At 58.1% G+C, this 20,965-nt stretch overlaps 1 protein-coding gene across 7 annotated transcripts in view; it reads right to left on the bottom strand.

The window, feature by feature from the left end:
* Nucleotides 1-1,132: 1,132 nt before the first annotated feature.
* The window catches only part of OSBP2 (oxysterol binding protein 2), a 100,949-nt gene continuing 81,116 nt past the window's right edge, over nucleotides 1,133-20,965 (bottom strand). For 5 of the 7 annotated variants that reach the window (XM_071445786.1, XM_071445788.1, XM_071445789.1 and 2 more), the window contains 11 exons: nucleotides 18,382-18,580; nucleotides 14,787-14,907; nucleotides 13,849-13,915; nucleotides 13,353-13,520; nucleotides 10,401-10,646; nucleotides 8,045-8,165; nucleotides 7,217-7,320; nucleotides 6,851-6,946; nucleotides 6,334-6,518; nucleotides 4,435-4,655; nucleotides 1,133-4,033 (listed from right to left, as the gene is read on the bottom strand). In XM_071445786.1, the coding sequence (XP_071301887.1) occupies nucleotides 3,891-4,033; nucleotides 4,435-4,655; nucleotides 6,334-6,518; nucleotides 6,851-6,946; nucleotides 7,217-7,320; nucleotides 8,045-8,165; nucleotides 10,401-10,646; nucleotides 13,353-13,520; nucleotides 13,849-13,915; nucleotides 14,787-14,907; nucleotides 18,382-18,580 (1,671 nt within the window). In that variant the 3' untranslated portion in view covers nucleotides 1,133-3,890. The remainder of the gene's footprint in view (nucleotides 4,034-4,434; nucleotides 4,656-6,333; nucleotides 6,519-6,850; nucleotides 6,947-7,216; nucleotides 7,321-8,044; nucleotides 8,166-10,400; nucleotides 10,647-13,352; nucleotides 13,521-13,848; nucleotides 13,916-14,786; nucleotides 14,908-18,381; nucleotides 18,581-20,965) is intronic. The other 2 variants (XM_071445787.1, XM_071445794.1) reach the window with 1 other exon arrangement.

Genomic DNA, 20,965 nt, shown 5'->3' with positions numbered 1-20,965 from the left:
TGGTCCAGGTGAGTTGATCCAGGTGTGCTGATCCAGGTGTGCTGATCCAGGTGAGCTGATCCAGGTGTGCTGGTCCAGCTGTGCTGATCCAGGTGTGCTGATCCAGGTGTGCTGATCCAGGTGAGCTGATCCAGGTGTGCTGGTCCAGGTGTGCTGATCCAGGTGAGCTGATCCAGGTGTGCTGATCCAGCTGTGCTGATCCAGGTGTGCTGATCCAGGTGTGCTGGGCCAGGTGAGCTGGGCCAGGGCTCAGTGAAGGTGCTGAGACTGACACAGCCCAGCCCGGCCCAGCCCGGCCCCGCCGCCCCGGAGCTGCGGTGCCAGGGTGATGGGGCCGGGGGCTGCCCTTCCTTAAAGCCGGGACATCGGCCCTGGAGCTGCCCTCGGGAGCTGCAGGTGCCCGGGGCCCCCCGGGCACGCAGGGAGGGTCGCAGGGCCGGGGTCCCCCCAGGGCAGCCCCGACTCACCTGGGGCCGGCAGAGAGGAGGCAGGAGCGGCACGGGCAGGGCTGTGTGTCCCGGTCTCCTGGCAACATCCCGCAGGGACCGGTCTGAGCCTGCCCGGACCCTCCTCCAGCTCCCCCGGGCAGCTCCTGCCCCACAGAGTCCCCGGGGCAGCTCCTCCCCACCATCCCCAGGGAACCTCCGTGTCTGGGTACCTTCCCCTGAGCCCCATCCGCTGTTCCTCCTCCTCTGGGCCAGCACCACCTTCCCCCTTGGCCAGGTCTCCTGGGACATCTCCAGCCCGATGATGTCTCCTGGCCCATCTCCTTCCCGGGGCAAACCCTGTCCTGCTTCTCCTCCTTCAAGCTCCCAGATAATCTCCTTCCATGCTCCTGCTTCCCTGGCCCTCCTGTCTTGGACAACTTCCCCTGCAGCACTTCCCCTCCTGCCCCTCAAACCACCCTCTGTGCACCATCTCCTCCCCTTGGCACCTTCTCCCCCAGATCCTTCTCCTTCCCTGAACCACCACTTCCCTGGATCTCCATGTCCTTTGAGCAGCATTCCCTGGATCTTCTCCTTCCTGTGCCACCTCCCCGTCCCCCACCCCGTGTCCATGTCCCCTCTCACTCCCAGAGCTCCTCCAGGACCTGCAGCCCTGGGGAGCCAGTGACCATCTCAGCACCACGGCCTTTAAAACTCCCAAATCCAAGTTTTATTTCCGTGTAGGAGAAGAGGGATCACTCACAATATATTATTGTTCAAAAAGAAAATACATTCAACAGCATTTACAGTGGAATGACATTAAAATCCTCGAGGAGGAACAGAAGGACCAGGAGATGGTGCTCTGGTTAAGTGCTGCTGATAAGATGATCTCTGGAAGATGGAGCAATTTTTTCCATTAGCCTAAAATCCGGGGGATTTCTGGGTTGGGGTTGCTCCTCGTGCTCCCCCAGGCTCCGTGGAGCTGTGCAGGGTCTGTGATGGGGGTTCCCAGATGGAGGGGGCGATGGGGGCTCAGCAGAGGGGACCCCTCGGGGCCCCAGAGCCCAGCACATCCCACTCCCTGCTCTGCTCCGCCCGGGAACAGCCCAATCCAGCCGGGAACAGCCTGTGCTGGAGCTCCTCCCTGCTCCAAGCTCCCGGGTGACACTTGCATTGACACAGCAAAAAGGCAAATAAGGCATTCTGAAAGCTCCATCTCACCCCTCCTAGAGCCCGGCCCGAGGGCACAAACCCCGCGGGACACTCCGGTGCTGCCACGGGCCAGGGCAGCGGCACCAGGGACCAGCGGGGAGCACCCTCCCTCTGCCAGGCAGCACAGCCGGGGCCAGGACACCTGGGGCAGCTCTCACAGGCCAAATCCCAGGCTGGAGCATTTAAGATCAGCTTTCCCGAGCCGGGGCAAAGCTCCAGGAAGGAGTGAACATCCTGGAGCAGCTGCTGCAACTCTCGGGACACTGGGAAGCAGCCTGGAGCATCCCACTGCCGGGAATTCCTAGTGCCACAAACCCCAAACACATCATTTCCAGATGGGAATGTCTCTGGAACACCTTTTCCATGCTACAGGATCCAGCTTTGGAGCAAACCGTTGCTTCCCTGCCATGGGAATCCATCACCACCACCCGAGCTCGGGGACGAGCCGAGGGGAATCGTACTCGTGCTGTAAAAACTCAGACAGACACTTCTGTCTTCATCATTTTTCATCTTTTGTGTACCATAGAAATTTAAGCAAAATAATTTTATATATATTTATATATATATATGTATAAATTAGAAGCAAATAAATAAGATTAAAGGGTGCACTGAGAGCAGTGGGGGCTGCCCCGCAGCACGGTGACGCCATCAGGGCCGTGGGGACTGTACACTGTGGGGATCACAGGGATGGAAGTGCTGGAAGCTGATCAGGAGGAGACTGATGGATGAGGAACCTGATTGCATAAGTGTCCCATGTGCAAGCCTGGATATTCCAGTTACCATTGCCTCAAGGTTCGTTATTGCTAATTAACTTCACGTGGGTGTGACGGCCGGCTCGGGGCGGCCCCGGAGGCAGCGTCAGTGTGATATGATGGAGAGCCAGAGAAGGAGACAGCAAAAATGGGATCCAGCAGGGCCAGTGCAGGTCTCCAGGTGCTCCTGGCCCAGCAGATCCCATCTCCGGGATGCCACCACCTCCTGTTCCCCTCGGTGCTCCCAGTCCTCACCTGTCCCCAGCAGTGCTCGCTCCGCTCCTCCCGGTGCGTCCAGGGCCAGGCAGGGTGATGGCACCTGGCAGGGCTGAGGGGGACGAGGGGCTCCCTGCCCTGACAAACTGGAGCTGCTGCAGGGAGAGCCCAGGATGAGGGAGGGGAGGAACAGGAGTTGGGAGCGGGTACTGGGGTGCAGGGACCCTCCAGCCTCAGCCTGTGGCCAGGCCTGGCTGGCTGAACGGGGTGGGAGATGCAGGACCAAGGCTCCATCCCAGCAGCACCACAGCATCTCTCCCCTCCTCTCCCCAGGGCACCTCTTCCCTCCCCTCCCACCCAGCCTCAGGCACAGCTCAGCAGGGAGACACCGATGGAAAAGCTGGAATTGAGATCCAGCCCCTGTGTGCAGGGACACAGAGCAGGGACACGGAGCCAGGAGCATCACTGGGACAAAAACTCTTCACTGCATCAGCCTGGTGTTCCCAGCCTCGCTGGGGCCATTTCCCCCTTCAGATGTAGTTGCAGGAAAACCAAAGCAAACCTCACTCAAACCACTCCCACACGATAAAGACAGGCCCAAGCTTTGCCTGAACACTTCAGACTGTAGGGAAGCACCTCCAACGCTCTTGAAAAAAACAAAAACCAGGTCAAAAACCCCAAAGTCACCAGCTGAAATATCCTACTTGGTGTTACTGGGATGACTGGGCACTGTGGAACCACCAAGAGCTTCTGGGATCAAGTGCCACAGCTCCTGGGGACAGTTTTCCAAGCAGAGTTGTTCGTGTCCGTCTTTGAAGGAAACCTGAACCAGGAGCAGGATTTGTTTTTTTTTAAAAAATAATTCCATGAAGTCCACACAGAAATGGGGTCCCAAAAGAAGAAAAAAAATGGCAAAGAGAAGAGCTCACACAAGCACAGCATTCCCACACCCCGGGCATCTTTGGAAGTCGACGTCTCGGCCACTGAAGCCAAGGCGCTGGAGGATATAGGCAGCAACTCCTGACAGCAATGAGCATCCTAAACCCAACCCAGCTCCACGTGTCCTCACTCCTAAGCAGTCGCTGGAAAATCCATCGTTTAAAAAAAAAAAAAAAAAAGAAAAAAAAGATGCTATTTATTAGTGCATAAAAAAATAGGTTTGGAATCCCTGTTTGGATCTCTGCATGTATTGACTCTGTGGGCCCGGCGGGACGCTGCCGGCGTGTCCTCGCTGTCCCTCGGGCTGTGCCAGTGTCCCAGGGGTGGCCCCCGAGCTCGGGGGGGCTCAGAAGATGTCGGGGCACACGCTCCAGTCCTGCTTGTCCTTGGCCTCCCAGTAGCCGCCCTTGTAGACGCAGATCAGCTCCCCAGTGACGGCGTCCACCTTGCGCTCGAACCACAGCGGCAGGTACCCCTCGTAGTCCTTCCCTGGCCGGGCAGAACGGGGGTCAGGGGGGCTTCTGCACCTGCAACCTTGCAATCCCACAGCTCCCAGAAGAGCAGGGACTGGCTGCTGGTGCTCTCAGAGCTCAGGGACTGATTTGAGCCCAGCCCTGCCCTGGTCACGATGGTCAAGGGAAGACTGGTCTCCAGGGGGACAAAATGACTGGTGGGACAGGATGGGCTGGGACATGATGACCAGCAAGGCAAAGCAGCCAAGAGCCCTCCCTACCAGAGCCCACTACCCCAAAAACTCAACCAGGCCCCACAAGCACCCCAAACCCGCCCATAAGGGTTCCCCAGAGCTGCCCTCCCCTGGCAGGGTGTGTCCCCCATAACCACCAGCAGCACAGTCCTGCACCCTGAGCCATCCCCAAGCACCTCCTCACCTTCCTCCATGGCCTCCACAGCCTCAGCCTCCCTGCGCCGGCGCACGGCTCTCTGCTTCTCCTCCAGCCTCTGCTTCTCCACGTTGGCCTCGTCCCAGCGGCCGCTCTCCATCAGCCGCTGGTCGGGGCGCAGCCGGCTGTCCGTGGGCGCCACGCGCTCCTCGGGCTCGTTCAGCGTCAGCGCCAGCTCCGAGAAGAAATACATGTTCTCAGCATTGTCCCTGAGAATGGCAGAGAGCCTGCTCAGCGTGGGGGCTGGGGAATGCCTCAGGCACAGCCCCACAGCCCCACTGATCCACTCCTGCTGTGCTGGGGCAGCTCTGGGACCCTCCTGACAGGAGAGACCTGGAGGGGCTGGAGCGTGGCCAGGCCAGGGAACGGAGCTGGGAAGGGGCTGGAGCCCCAGCAGAGGCTGAGGGAGCTGGGAAGGGGCTCAGCCTGGAGCAAAGGAGCCTCAGGGGGGCCCTTGTGGCTCTGCACAGCTCCTGCCAGGAGGGGACAGCCGGGGGGGTCAGGCTGTGCTCCCAGGGAACAGGGACAGGAGCAGAGGGAACGGCCTCAGGCTGGGCCAGGGCAGGGGCAGGGTTGATCTTAGGGAACATTTCTAATGACTGAAAGGATGGTCAGGCACTGGCACAGCTGCCCAGGGCAGTGGGAGAGTTCCCACCCCTGCAGGGATTTAACAGCTGTGTGGATGTGGCACCTGGGGACAGGGGGCAGTGGTGGCCTTGGCAGTCCAGGGGAACATTTGGACTTGATGCTCTAAGGGGGCTTTGAGACATACACCTGGAACATGGAGGGACCAGACCCTACATGTGTCCCCTCCTCCACCCCTTTGATGCTTTTCCCACTGAAGGCAGGGAGGGCTCAGGGTCCTGTCCCCCCAGATTCCTGGCTGTGCTTCCATCTCACATGTGTTCAAAACCCTGGATCAGCTCTGGGACCCTCCTGACAGGAGAGACCTGGAGGGGCTGGAGCGTGGCCAGGCCAGGGAACGGAGCTGGGAAGGGGCTGGAGCCCCAGGAGAGGCTGAGGGAGCTGGGAAGGGGCTCAGCCTGGAGCAAAGGAGCCTCAGGGGGGCCCTTCTGAGCTGCACAGTCACCCCAGTCTGCCTACAGCCACAAGGCTGTATTTTCCCAAGAATTTTCCCAACAAATTCTTCTCCTAAAAGCCTCAGTCCCTCAATAAAACCTCCCTGTGGATAAATCCAGCTTGGCTCTTTAGGAATTGGGGCAGCATGGAATGTTTCCCATGGGATGCATGTGGCTGGAAAAGGGACTGAGCTGCTGACAAGTGTGTGATGGCTCTGGCTCTGCACAACTCCCTGACAGGAGGGGACATCCAGGGGGGTCAGGCTCTGCTCCCAGGGAACAGGGATGGGATGAGAGGAAATGGCCTCATGTTGCACCACAGCAGTTTTAGATTGGATGTTAGGGAAAATTCCTTCCTGGAAGGGGTGGTCAGGCATTGGAACAAGCTGCCCAGGGCAGTGGTGGAGTCCATCCCAACAGAAAATCCCCAAAACAGGGACTGTTGGTGCTCCCAGGGCTCAGAGACTGATTTGAGCCTTGCCATGGTCACAAGGGCCAAGGGAGGACTGGTCTCCAGGGGGACAAAGTGACTGGTGGGACACGATGGCCAAGGACACAATGACCAGCAAGGCAAAGCAGCCAAGAGCCCTCCCTGCCAAAGCCTACTGCCCCACAAATACCCCAAACTCACCCACAGGAGTCCCCAAAGCCACCCTCCCCTTCCAGGCATCCACCTCAGGAAAAGCCACTCAGCCCCACAAGTGCCACCTGTCCTCAGGCCTGGGCACATGAGCCTCCCATTCCACAAGGCCCTGGCAGATCCCATCCCCTCCCAGCCCTGCTGTCCATCCCACCCCCAGGGACTCACGGGAGCGGGTACTTCCTCCACAGGACCTTTGGGGACAGTGTCTGGTAGACAGTTTTCTGCTTGCCCTCGGTGCTGGTGCTGCCATGGCTGCTGTGCAGGATCTTGGAGCACTCCATCTTCTCATCCCACGTGCCAGACATGACGTAGTGGGCTTTGCCATCGGCATCACTGACCACCCCCGTCACCTGGCAGGGGGACACGGCTCTGTGGCATGTGGGAATGCCCAGGGGGACACCACAGCCTCCAGGTGCCCAGCTGGATGTGGTGCTGTGTCTCCTGGACATCCCTGACCTCGCAGGTGGGTGTCCAACCCACCAAACCCCTCCCAGTCTCAGTGCTGCAGCTCCAGCACATCAGAGCCAAACCATGGGACATGGAGGTGCCACCCAGCCCTCCCTGGTGACCCATGTTAGAGGTGCTTGGCCAGCCCCTCAGCCCCATGCTGGGGCTCATCCCAGTGGCACTGGGAGCCTCAGGAGTGACCCCTGAAGGAGCAGGGTCCCTGCTGGATACTCACCTTGCGGGGAACATCCCTGGAGAAGTAGCTGTAGGGGGTAAATTTCAGCTGGCATTTATCTTTGGACTTATGGTTAACAATCTCTATTTCACCAGACTGGATAAAAGACACAGAACCACAGCAGGGAGAGACAGAGGAGGTGTTAGTTGCAGTGCAGGTACCAATTCCCCACTGGGCACAGCAGCACCAGTGGCTGCCCCCCACTCCATCCACCCCCAGCACCTGCTGGCCTCGGGCAGAGGCAGCGAAGGCTCCAGGAAGCCTCTCCCACCCCTGCAGGGAAGCACAGCTTCCCATCGTGGCAGGAGCACGTGCCCAATGCTCCTCCAGCCCCCCAGGGCCAGGCAGAACTGTGTCCTCACCCACCTGGTCGATCCAGAGCTTGCCCACGATGATGTTGTGCACTGTGGAGGTGACTTTCCTCCACACATAGTGGTTCCCACTGGAGTGGAACTCCAGGTGGATGGCGCCTGTGGAGACAGGAATGATCTGAGCTCAGCAGGGGCAGGTGTTCCCCAGAGCCCACCACCACCACCCCAGCACTGTGCTCATCCCCAGGGCCATCCCTCTCCCTGCATCCCCCAACCAGGTCTGGCTCTGGGTTCAGCCCCCCCTTAGTCTGCTCCAGAAAGGGAGGGACACCTCCTGCCAGGCCCTCTGCCCTCTGCCAAAAGCCCTCACTTTTAAAGCAGGTCACAAATGTGCTGCCTGGTTGATTCAGGCACTGGCACCACTCTGGGAATGCTGCCCAGCCCTGGGACAGGCAAAAGGAAAATAAAATGCTGGAAGGAGGCAGTTTATTGTACTTGACTGGCAGGGAGAGAGTTAAAACGCAGCAAGTTAACTCTAAATATCATGGAAGAAGAAATCACTTCCTGGGCAAGCAGGGTATTTCCAAAGCAAAGGAGCCTTTGCAGCTGGCATCATTTCCACTTCCAGGGCAGACATGTTATTGTTGGATCATTGGATCAGGAGCACAAACCTGGGCTCCTTAACTGCCTGGGGCAGAACCCAGTGAGCCCCAGGTGAGCCCAGGGAACTCCCAAAGTCCCAGGTGAGCCAGGGGATTCTCGGAGCCCCAGGGGAACCCAAGGAATTGCTCAAGGCAAAGGCAGCAGTTTCTTTAACTGCTGGGTTTTGCATGAGCAGTGCAAGGCCAGTCAGTGCCAGGGAACTGCAGGACCCATCACCTACCCAGTGGCATGATGGAGAGGTATTTGCCCCTGAACTTGCTGGCGATGGTGATCTCCTGCCACAGCGTCCACCCTCGCCTGGAGTACACGTGGTGGGCGGCCGCTGGGGGGTGGTGGCTCACCTGGGGACAGGACACACAGCCCATGAGGACACAGAGCCCAGCTGAGTGCTCAGAGAGGGACAGCCCCACACCAGCCCAGCACTAAGGATGCTCCAGGCCCTGGGCAGCACATCAGCTTTGGCACTAAGGGTGCCCCTGCACACCACAATCCCCTCCTGGGCAGCAGAGGCACCCCCAGCAGTGCCCTGGCAGCAATGGGAGACACACCAGGATCCTGCCAGGATTGGCTCAGGCTCATTTCAAAGCATGATTCATGAGATCTTCACTTGAGCAACCATTGCTGTGAGATGCTGTTGTTCCCTGAGCCCAGGACAGGGCCCTGCTCTCCTGGGATCCTGGCTGAGAAACATGGATGTGCTGGCACCCCAGTAATCCTACTGGAACAGCACCTGGGAAATCCCAGAGGACACAGGCCCACAACTGGTCCAGAACACACAGCAAGACTTTGGCTTCTCCCTCACACACACACCAGGCTGGAAAAGTGGACACAGCACCCTAAATCCTGAGAGTGACTTGTTAGAGGTGGTGCTCACATGGCCCTGCCCTGGAAAAAAAGCTGCCCAAACCCAAGGCAGGAGCAGGAATATCCCAGGCAGAGGGACCTGTCCTCAGCAGGCTCTCAGCTGGTGGCACAGCCTGGCACAGGCACCCATGGATCCCCAGAGCTCTGGGATGATTTCCCTGCTGTAATTACAGGCTGAGCGCCCTGAGCTCAGGATTACACACACGGGCAGGGCCAGGGCCTCGCCATTAAATCCAGGCACCAGCAGCAGGAAATCCTATTTGGATAACTGGATTTCAGGCACTGGATTATCACTGCTTGGCTGGGCACGTTGGCAGGCTGAGCAGCACAGGCAGCACCAAGGAAAATTCAGAGCAGTGGGAAAGGAGGCTGGAATTGGTCAGGAATATCAAATCTGGGTACAAACACAGGAAAACTGGGACCAGCCAGAGAAAGCAATTCCAGGCAGGTTATTTATTTGGGAGGGAACAGGGATGGAGGAAGGAGTGTGGTGAAAAAGGGGGTGAAAGAATGAGAACAGGGATGATGAAAGTTTGGGAATGATGCAGTGTACAGCAGTACTGGACAGGCAGGACTGGGAGAGATGTGGTCAGAGGTACCCAGGGGGGACAGGTAGCCCTGGGCTTGGCACTGCAGCTGGGATGAGGCTGAGAAATCTACCCAGGACTTCCAGCTGTACCCCAGGAAGGTGAGGGTGACAGCTGGCCAAGGGATGGATCCACCCCTTCCAGGCTAAACCAGGTGACAGGCCAGGAAGTGCTGCCAGGCAAGGGGAGGTGAAGGTGTGACACTGCTGAGCTGGGAGAACCTGAGCTCTGTGACAGCTCTGTGACACTGTGCTGGGGTGGCTGAGGCTTGAGGCCACCTCTGACCCTGGCAGGCAGGAGGGCTCAGGTTGTGGCTGGCAGTGTCCCACCTCACTGCAGCCAGGGCACTGGCATGGCTCCCAGGCTGGGATGGGCCATCTGGGGACACGCAGAGCTGGGTGACATTGGGCCCACAGCGCTGGGGCTGGGGAGGGACAGCAGACCCAGGAATTGTGGGGATTATCTAGTGCAGGACCCTCCTTGGGTGACACTTCCAGGAGACCTCACAGAGCCTGTTCAGCATGGCCAGGTGGGATGGGATAGGATGGGATGGGATGGGATGGGATGGGATGGGATGGGATCCATGGGATGGGATGGGATGGGATAGGATGGGATGGGATGGGATCCATGGGATGGGATCCATGGGATGGGATGGGATGGGATGGGATAGGATGGGATGGGATGGGATGGGATGGGATGGGATCCATGGGATGGGATCCATGGGATGGGATGGGATCCATGGGATGGGATAGGATGGGACAGGAGGTGCCATCCTGCCTCAAGCCAGCGCTCCACATGTGTCTGACAAGTTTGGGTAGGGAGGGCTTTGTCCACCCCTGGGTGTCCTACAAGGAGCTGGTGGCAGAGCCTGGCACCACTGCAGCAACTGCTCCAAACCTGGGGACAAAGGGCCAAGCCAATCCAGCCAAACCTGTGACCCATCCCTACCTTGTCACCCAGCCCAGAGCACCGAGTGCCACATCCAGTCCTTCCTTGGACACCCAGGGGTGGGGACTCCACCACCACCACCATGTCCCCCGCCCATTTCTGGGAGAAGAGCCCAGGGAAGGCTCGGGGAGGTGCCCCCAGCGGGACGGCAGCAGCAGGAGCAGCCCCAGGGCTCACCTGCTCGCAGAGGGAGCGGAAGCCCAGCTCCTCCAGGCGGTCCAGCTCGAAGGTCTCCCCCAGCAGGGGGTTGAATGGCTTTGCAGTGCGGTGGACGGTGGTGGAGTAGGAGGACACGGAGAAGGCGGCCACAAAGCACATCTGCTCTGTGGAGCTCTCACACTTCACTGCCTTGTCCAGCAGCTCGTGGTACTCCAGGTCCTCCGTGAGCCGCTGCAGCATGGACAGGGGCTCGTTGAAGTTCACCTGCAGGGGAACAGGGTGGGGTTAAGAAAGCAGGAGAGATCCCCAAGAGGCACCTCCAAGCCCAAAGGGAAGGGAATATGTGCTCTGCTCCCTGATCTGTGCCAGGCAGTGCCAAGGTTCGGGGTGTGGGGGAGCCAAGAGCCCTGTGGGATGATCAGGGATCAGCCCAGGTTATCACCCTGACCCCAAAACGAGCCTCAACAGTGAGATCAGCCCCCTCCCAGGCAGCATCCCTCTGGCCACAGCACAGGGATGTGCTGCTCCCCAGCCTGCCCTCATCACCTCCATCCCTGTGTGCCAGGGGACCCAGCTGCCCAGAAAACCTGGAAAAGCCCCATTTTGGGGTCTCCATGCTCCTGGGACTCCAACACCTCTATTTTTCACTCTGAAAATACTGAAATTAAAAAATAATTGAAAGCAAGACAGAGCGCCAAAAGGTCTTCTGCCTTCTTAGTTTCATCTCAAAACAAAGAAATATATTTTAAGAGGAGCAGATGGCTGAAGAACCACTTCTGTAAGCCAAGTTAAATATTTCATAGTAGAAAAAACAAACTCCAGATTCCAGGATTTAGCTTTTTTTAGATTTTCCACTCAGGGATTTAGCCTGCAAGTGGCAGGGATCTTACAGCATCAGAGAAAGAGGGAGCTGGGGAGAAAGAGCAGCATCAAATCCACATAAAGAGCAAATCACTTGGGATAATTCTTGGGAGAGATGCAGAGAACAAAGCCACCAGCTGCATCCTCAGCTCTGCTCAGGCAACAGGGAGCAAAAGCCTTTCATGGGGGAAGAAGATGAATCCACCCAAATTCCTGCAACTGTTTTTCTCCTTTTCAGTGCTGCAGGTTTGTTCATTCAGAAGGAGAATCAAGGAGCTGTTTGCACAAGGGGTTTGTCAGTGCATCACATCCCCAGGAAGGGGATGGGTCTCAGAAGACCTCAGAGAACCTCAAAAATGCTTTAATTAATCAGGAATCTCCTCAAAGAATGTCCACATGCAGCTGAGCTTGTGGGGTGGATCCTGGTGCATCTCTGGCAGGATCTTCCTTCTCATTTCATAAAGACTGTGGGATCCTTCAAGATTTCACAGAATCCCAGAATGGTTTGGGCTGGAAGGGACCTTAAAGCCCATCCAGTGCCACCCCTGCCATGGCAGGGACACCTCCCACTGTCCCAGGCTGCTCCCAGCCCCAATGTCCAGCCTGGCCTTGGGCACTGCCAGGGATCCAGGGGCAGCCCCAGCTGCTCTGGGCACCTGTGCCAGGGCCTCAGACCCTCATGGGGAACAATTTTTTCTTGTATTTAATCTAAACCTCCTCCCTTCCACTCTGCCCTCAGGTTTGGACTCAAGCAGCTCCCAGGATGATTTGATTGATAGGAGAAGTATAAAATTCTCTCTCCAGGCACCAGCAGCTGTTGGGGTTTCACATCCTGAGCTTATTCCTGTGCCCATCACACCCTGATCTGCTGCTGCTGCAGAACTGGATGGTGCTGGGCTGTCCATCCCAGCTGGAAATAGCACAAGGAAGAGACAGCTCATCACTCTCAGGCAGAGCTCTGAGCTCTCACTCAGGCTCTGTTTGAAGAGACAGAGCACAACTAATCCAGCATCCCAGCCCCTGGAATGTGCTCCCTCTGCTCTTTACCCAGCAGAGGATGGACCATGGATATGGCTCTGTGCAGCCCATGTGGGGGCTGTTCCACACACACCCCAGCAAACCCATTCTGGCCATCACAGGGAGCCTTTGCCCCCAGGACTGAACCAGCAGCACCCAAAACCTGCCTCCAGCACCTCCTTCACCAAAAAGCTGCTCTCTGTAAGGAAAAAGAGGCTCTCTGAGCCCCTGGGGTGGAAGCCAGCCCTGCCATGGTTGGTGCAGGTGGGGCTGAGCCTTGGTGTCCTGTCCTGGATCACAGGGGGGAAAACATCACCAGCAGCAGGGTCCCTCCTTCATGAATCCCATGGATTCACAATGTCCTGCTCCCCTCCCTGCCTCTGCAGCAGCTGGATATGCAGAGGACACTCAGGCAATGTCCCCTCTGCTCCAGCTTGCCCAGGAGCAAGGATGTGCTGGAGCCAGTCCAGAGGAGGCACCAGAGATGCTCTGAGGGCTGGAGCTGCTCTGGAGCCAGGCTGGGAGAGCTGGGGGTGCTCACCTGGAGAGGAGAAGGCTCCAGGGACACCTCAGAGCCCCTGCCAGGGCCTAAAGGGGCTCCAGGAGAGCTGCAGAGGGACTGGGGACAAGGGATGGAGGGACAGGACACAGGGAATGGCTCCCACTGCCAGAGGGTAGGGATGGATGGGATATTGGGAATTGGGAATTGTTCCCTGGCAGGGTGGGCAGGCCCTGGCACAGGTGCCCAGAGCAGCTGGGGCTGCCCCTGGATCCCTGGCAGTGCCCAAGGCCAGGCTGGACACTGGGGCTGGGAGCAGCCTGGGACAGTGAGAGGTGTCCCTGCTCATGGGGGTGAGACTGGATGGGCTTTAAGTTCCCTTTCCACCCAAACCATTCCACAATTCCATGATGAGCATGCAGCAGCTGCCAGCACAAAATCCAATCCCTGGTGACAATCTCCTGTCCCTGCTTGGGGCTGCTGTGCCACCACAGCATCAGCAGGACCATCCAGGGCTGTAACCCAAAGCTCTGCACAGCCAAGAGCTGCCCAAATCCACCCCCTGTGCCAGCTCTGGTGCCAGGGACACTCACGGGCATGGGGATCTTGGAGAGCTCCTTGCCAATGCAGTTCTTCATGATGCTCCAGAGGTTAAGGCTGTAGTTGGGTTTGTCAGGAATTCGAGTCCTTCTCCTCTTCCTTGGCAGGAGATCTTTGCCCGTGGACTCATTGTAGCTGCTTTGATTTGAGCTCTCAAACACCTGCAGAAGCAACAGAAGGAACTCAGGTGTAAGCTGGACCCAAACCAGATCCAGCATCTCCCAGAACAGCAACCACAGCCCAGGAGACCCCTGAGGAGCACTGCTGGAAGCCTGTTCTCCAGGGAAATATGGGTACAACTGTCCCCCAACACCCTCCTGCTTCCCTCAGGAGAATGTTTAGGACTCTGATGCCTGCTGACATCTGTGACTCGCAGAGGAACCACCACAGAGCACCTGGACCCAGATGCAGGGTCCATTCACAGCCATCCCCTGTGCCCTGGTTCCACCCCAGCAGCACCACCCTTCCCACCCTGCCCAGCCCACTCACACTGTCCTCCAGGTTCCAGTCCTCGGGGTGGCCCTCGCTGGCCCCGCTCAGGTTGCTGCCCGAACGCCTGTGGGGAGGAACAGCAGTGGGGAGCACAGGGCAGGGAACACCCAGGGCTGTGCAGCACCCCCAGAGCATCTCCTGAACCCCCCCAGGGACTGCCAGGAAGGAACTGGGGTGACAGAGGCTGTTCACAGGTGTTAGGAGGGGATTCTAAAGACAGGATGCTCAGGAAGGGATTCTCAGCCACAGCTCTGGGGGCACAGAGATTCTGCTTTTGTCACCAAGCCCAGTGATGTGACCATGGGTCAGACCACAGGCTCCTCCAGCCCAGGTGTCCATGGAGGAGTAAGAGCAGGTGACAGCAGACAGAGGGCAGGGTTTAATGGGATACTGGGAACAAATTCTTCCCTGTGAGGGTGGGGAGGCGCTGGCACAGGGTGCCCACAGAGGCTGTGACTGCCCCATCCCTGGCAGTGCCCAAGCCCAGGATAGAGGGGCTTGGAGCAACCTGGAATAGTGGAAAGTGCCCATGCCCATGACAGGGGGGTGGAATGAGAGGAGCTTTAAGGCTCCTTCCAGCCCTACCCATCCCACGATTCCATGGTTCTGTCAAGGCAAGGAGCTCCCTGTCTCTGCCCAACACTCCAAGGGATTTCCCTCCAAGTCCCTGCTGCCATCAGCTGAGGGGCAGAGGACTCAGCTCTCCCACAGCACTGCCTGACACTGCCCTTCCTCACCTGCTTCACTACAGCTGGGAGCCACCCTCAGCCTCGCTCCAGGAATGCAGGAGCAGCTGGACACAGGATGGACCTCTGGACAGAGGCTGGGGAGGTTCTGGAGGACATGCCCTCAGAGTGACCCCGTGGGAGGGGCTGCTGCAGGAACACCGGCTCTTCCCAGCCCTCCCCGCATTCCCGGGCAGACAGGGGCGGTACCTGTGGTGCTTGGGGTCTGCAGTTACTGTGATAAAAGCTGGTGCGTCCTCCATGGCATCGAAGTACTCGGTCTCCTCATCTTCATCACTGGCCTCTCCTTTGGCAGACTGCACACTCCCTGCTGGCACAGAGGCTTTGAGACAGAGGCCACCGCAGGATCTGTCCCCAGAGCCCCCACCGTGTCCCCTCACAGCCTGACCCCCCCTGCATCCCGCTCCACACCCCGAGGACGCTGTACCGATTTCCAGCTCCTCGAAGCCAGGCTGTGCCCTGCTCCCCAAGCCGGGCACACAAAGCCGTGCTCGGGAGCAGCCCCGAAAATGTCCCCAGGCTGCCTGAGGTGACACGGCCGTGCCCAACCCCCGCCTGGTGTGGCTCCGCTCCAGCACCGCCCCGTCCGCCGGGAAATCCGGTTTGGATTAAAGCAGGAAAAACAAATCCCGTGTTTGAGGCAATGCTGGAGAGGGTTCCCGGCCCCACATTCCCAAACACCATTCCCAAACACTGTTCCCAAACACCATTCCCAAACACCATTCCCAAACACCGTTCCCAAACACTATTCACAAACACCATTCCCAAACACCATTCCCAAACACCATTCCCAAACACTGTTCCCAAACACCAAACACCATTCCCAAACACCATTCCCAAACACCAAACACCATTCCCAAACACCGTTCCCAAACACTATTCCCAAACACCATTCCCAAACACCATTCCCAAACACCATTCCCAAACACTGTTCCCAAACACCAAACACCATTCCCAAACACCATTCCCAAACACCGTTCCTAAACACCATTCCCAAACACCGTTCCCAAACACCGTTCCCAAACACCGCTCCGCTGTGCCAGGACAGATCCATGGCTGCGGCGCCCGATTCCCAGGGCAGTTTCCCTGCTCCTGCCCCATCCCAGACAATCCCGTTCCCTGCCTCATTCCCGCTCTCCAGAGGAGCTCTGTCACCACCCCAGGTGGATTTGTGCCCGTCCCTGCAGCCATTTCCCCCAGCTGCCCCTCAGAATTGTTTTGGCTGCTGGACCCTCTGAGGACATCGAGCCCCAGGCCACACCAACCCAGGTGCCACATCCACACAGCTGTTAAATCCCCCCAGGGATGGGGACACAGCTAAACAACCCTTTCCATGAAGAAATATTCCCCAATATCCAAACTAAACCTCCCCTGAGGCCACAGGGGAATGAGGGCAGTGCCTGGTACCAACATCCCCCCCACCTCCAGCAGCCACTGCTCTCTCCCTCGGGTCTGTAATTCCTTTAAAAGTAAAATCAGGCACTATGAGCAGTGTTTGTGGCTGTAACTAACGCTGCCCTGGGGGAAGGACATTTGGCAGGAATCTGCAAAGCTGTTGGATCTTATTGCAAACAAGCCCTGGTTGTTCCACTGCCACCCCACACAGCCAACTCAGCAGTGCCAGGGGACCCTGAACCTTTTCCTAGTGCCATGGCTGCCCTCCAGCACCCAGAGATGTGCCCACCAGTAAGGGTTAAAGCACCCAAAACAGCCTGGAATAGCATGAGTGAGCTGGGGACACAGCCCTCTCTGCATCTGAATCTTGGGGACATCCAAGTCCCTGAGCAAGGACAATTAGGAATAATTATGGTGTAATGGGAACCATTTAGAAAAATACCATGGGGATACAGGGCATTGCCTTGGGCACCCTTCCTACTGCTGGCAGCTCGCTGGGAGCAGCCAGGCAGAATGCCCTGATCCATCCTGGGGATCCCTGAACAGCTCTGTCCCACCCCAGGGACCCCCTAACAGCCCTGTCCCATCCTGGGGATCCCTGAGCAGCCCTGTCCCATCCCATGGGTCCCTGAACATCCCTGTCCCATTTCAGGACCCCTGAGCAGCCCTGTCCCCTCCCAGCACCCCGAGCAGCCCTGTCTCATCCTAGTCCCCTAACATCCCTGTCCCCTCCTAGGATCCCCTAACATCCCTGTCCCATTCCAGGATCCCCTAACAGCCCTGTCCCATTTCAGGATTCCCCAACATCCCTGCCCCATCCCAGTGATCCCTAACAGCCCCATCCCATTTCAGAATCCCCTAACAGCCCTGTCCCATCTCAGGATCCCCTAACAGCCCTGTCCCATCCTGGGGATCCCTGAACAGCCCTGTCCCATCCCAGGATCCCCTAACAGCCCTGTCCCACCCCAGGAATCTCCTAACAGCCCTGTCTCATTTCAGGATCCCCTAACAGCCCTGTCCCATCCTGGGGATCCCTGAACAGCCCTGTCCCATCCCACGGGTCCCTGAACAGCCCTGCCCCATCCCAGGATCCCCTAACAGACCTGTCCCATTTCAGGATCCCTAAGCAGCCCTGTCCCATCCCAGGAACCCCTAACACCCCTGTCCCATCCCAGGATCCCCTAACAGCCCTGTTGCATCCCAAGGACCCCCTGAGCAGCCCTGTCCCCTCTCAGCACTCTGAGCAGCCCTGTCTCATCCTAGTCCCCAAGCATCCTTGTCCCCTCCTAGGATCCCCTAACATCCCTGTCCCATTTCAGGATCCCCTAACAGCCCTGTCCCATTTCAGGATTCCCCAACATCCCTGCCCCATCCCAGTGATCCCTAACAGTCCTGTTCCATTTCAGGGATCCCCAGGCAGCTGTGTTGCATGCCAGGATCCCTAAGCAGCCCTGTCCCATCCCAGGAACCCCTGAGCAGCCCTGTCTCATCCTAGGACCCCTGAGCAGCCCTGTCCCCTCCCAGCACTCCCAGCAGCCCTGTTTCATCCTAGTCCCTGAGCATCCTTGTCCCCTCCCAGGATCCCCTAACATCCCTGTCCCATTTCAGGATTCCCCAACATCCCTGCCCCATCCCAGGATCCCCTAACATCCCTGTCCCATTTCAGGATCCCCTAACAGCCCTGTCCCATCTCAGGGATCCCCAAGCAGCTGTGTTGCATGCCAGGATCCCTAAGCAGCCCTGTCCCATCCCAGGATCCCCTAACAGCCCAGTCTCATCCTAGGACCCCTGAGCAGCCCTGTCCCCTCCCAGCACCCCGAGCAGCCCTGTCTCATCCTAGTCCCCTAACATCCCTGTCCCATTCCAAGATCCCCTAACATCCCTGTCCCATTCCAGGATCCCCTAACAGCCCTGTCCCATACAGGGATCCCTGAGCATCCCTGTCCCCTCCCAGGATCCCCTAACATCCCTGACCCATCTCAGGATCCCCTAACAGCCCTGTCCCATCTCAGGGATCCCCAAGCAGCTGTGTTGCATGCCAGGATCCCTAAGCAGCCCTGTCCCATCCCAGGAACCCCTAACAGCCCTGTCTCATCCTAGGACCCCCGAGCAGCCCTGTCTCATCCTAGTCCCCAAGCAACCCTGTCCCATTCCAAGATCCCCTAACATCCCTGTCCCATTCCAGGATCCCCTAAAAGCCCTGTCCCATCCCAAGATCCCCTAACATCCCTGTCCCATCCCAGGGTCCCCTAACATCCCTGTCCCATCCTGGGGATCCCCTAACAGCCCTGTCCCATATAGGGATCCCTGAGCATCCCTGTCCCCTCCCAGGATCCCCTAGCATCCCTGTCCCTGCCAGCCCCTCTCGCAGCCCCAGGCTGTTGCTCACCCTTGGTGGCGCTGGCGCTGCTGGCAGTGCCCGTGGCCAGGCCAGGTGCCCCGCGGCAGGCTCGCTCCAAGCTGTTGTGCTGCTTGGCTAGCTGCTCGATGGTCTCCTCCAGGCGGATCCGCTGCTCCCGCTCATGCTGCAGCAGCCGCTGCCATTTCCGGCTGTGGCTCTCGGCTAAATCCAGGAAATCACGGCAGGCCTGCACAGGAAGGGACAGCTCAGCCAGGGGTGTCCCAGCACATGGGGACAGCTCAGCCAGGGGTGTCCCAGCACACAGGGACAGCTCAGCCAGGGGTGTCCCAGCACACGGGGACAGCTCAGCCAGGGGTGTCCCAGCACACAGGGACAGCTCAGCCAGAGGTGTCCCAGCACACAGGGACAGCTCAGCCAGGGGTGTCCCAGCACACAGGGACAGCTCAGCCAGGGGTGTCCCAGCACACGGGGACAGCTCAGCCAGGGGTGTCCCAGCACACAGGGACAGCTCAGCCAGGGGTGTCCCCCAGCACACAGGGACAGCTCAGCCAGGGGTGTCCCAGCACACAGGGACAGCTCAGCCAGGGGTGTCCCCCAGCACACAGGGACAGCTCAGCCAGGGGTGTCCCCCAGCACACAGGGACAGCTCAGCCAGGGGTGTCCCAGCACACAGGGACAGCTCAGCCAGGGGTGTCCCAGCACACGGGGACAGCTCAGCCAGGGGTGTCCCAGCACACGGGGACAGCTCAGCCAGGGGTGTCCCAGCACACAGGGACAGCTCAGCCAGGGGTGTCCCAGCACACGGGGACAGCTCAGCCAGGGGTGTCCCAGCACACAGGTGTGACCATGGTCACAAGGGGTTTCAGGATGAAGAAGAGACGAGAATGTTGACTCCATGATCAGAAGGCTTGATTTATTATTTTATGATATATGTTACATTAAGACTATACTAAAAAGAAATAGAAAGGAAAAGGTTTCTTCAGAAGCTAGCTAAGCTAAGAATAGACAAGAATGAATAACAAAGATCTGTGTCTCAGACAGAGCAAGAGCCAGCTCTGCTATGAGTGGTCAGGAAATCCAAACATCCACAGGAGACCAATCACAGGTCTACCTGTTGCATTCTGCAGCAGCAGATAACCATTGTTTACTTTTGGTTGCTGAAACTGCAGCTTCTCACAAGGAAAAATCCTAAGAAAGGATTTTTCATGAAAGATGTCTGCGACACACGGGGACAGCTCAGCCAGGAGTGTCCCAGCACACAGGGATTATGATGGTGTTCACAGGGGTCCCAGAATGAGGGAAGAGATGAGGATCTGACTCCATGTTTCAGAAGGTTTGATTTATTATTTTATGATAGATATTATATTAAAACTATATAAAAAGAATAGAAGAAAGGATTTCATCAGAAGGCTAGCTAAGAATAAAATAGAAAGAATGATAACAAAGGTTTGTGGCTCGGACTCTCTGTCTGACCCAGCTGGGCTGTGATTGGCCATTAATTAGAAACAACTAACATGGGCCAATCAAAGATCTACTTGTTGCATTCCATGGCAGCAGATAATCAATGTTTACATTTTGTTCTTGAGGCCTCTCAGCTTCTCAGGAGGAAAAATTCTAAGGAAAGCATTTTTCATAAAAGATGTCTGCGACAGGGCTCAGCCAGGGGTGTCCCAGCACACAGGGACAGCTCAGCCAGAGGTGTCCCAGCACATGGACCCCAGGCTGGCTCCCCAACACCCCCTCCTGCTCCTCTCCCTGGAGCAGGGTTTTACCAACTCCCAGGGCTGTGCTCCATGCCCTCATCCACAGCTCACCACCCCAAGGAGGTGGCTGCAACACGGACAGCTGGCCATGGCAGCCTGGCCTGCCAGAGCCTGCCCACAGCCTGTCCCTGTCCCTGTCCCCTCCCCATCCCTGAGCCTGCTGTGCTCCTCACGAGCTCTCACAGCCCTCAACCAAGCCCAGAGGTCTTGAGTGGCACCTTCATGACCAAATTCAGCAAATGAGGAGAAGCTGGATGGGACAGTGGTCCCTGGGGTGACAGCCAAGGGACAGACAGGAGAGGATCACAGATTCATGGAACAGTTTGAGCTGGAAGGGACCTAAAGATCATCCAGTTCCATGGGCAAGGACACCTTCCACTAGCCCAGGTTGCTCCAAGCCCCACCCAGCCTGGCCTTGGACACATTCAGGCAGCCACAGCTGCTGTGGGCTACTCAAGTCAGGAGCCAGCAATCCCTGTGCTCCAGAAGGGGAGGGGAAGGATACCCAGCTCCTCCCCAGAGCTGCACAGCCCAGGACACAGCACAGGGCCTGGTCCCTGCAACACATCCACCATGGCCAGAACCCCCATTCCCCTCCCCAGCGAGCCCAGGGGACCCCCCAGCCATGGGGATCCCACAGACACACAGGGCACAGGGCAGGAGGGCTCAGGGAGTACACACAGCATCCATCCTGTGCCACCAGGCAGGGGACAGCTGGGACACCACAACCCAGGCTGGCAGGAGAACCCCTTGGCACCAAGCCCCCTCCCAAAGCCCCCCAGGACTGGCATCAGCCAGCCCAGCTGTGCTGCACTCCCAGCAGGAGCTGTCCGGGAGCAGGACATCCG

The sequence above is a fragment of the Agelaius tricolor genome, unplaced genomic scaffold, assembly GCF_023055355.1.
Source record: "Agelaius tricolor isolate 1412-34295 unplaced genomic scaffold, bAgeTri1.0.p SCAF_20, whole genome shotgun sequence".
NCBI classification, from domain to species: Eukaryota; Metazoa; Chordata; class Aves; order Passeriformes; family Icteridae; genus Agelaius; species Agelaius tricolor.
This window is presented reverse-complemented; position numbering and strand designations above follow the sequence as displayed.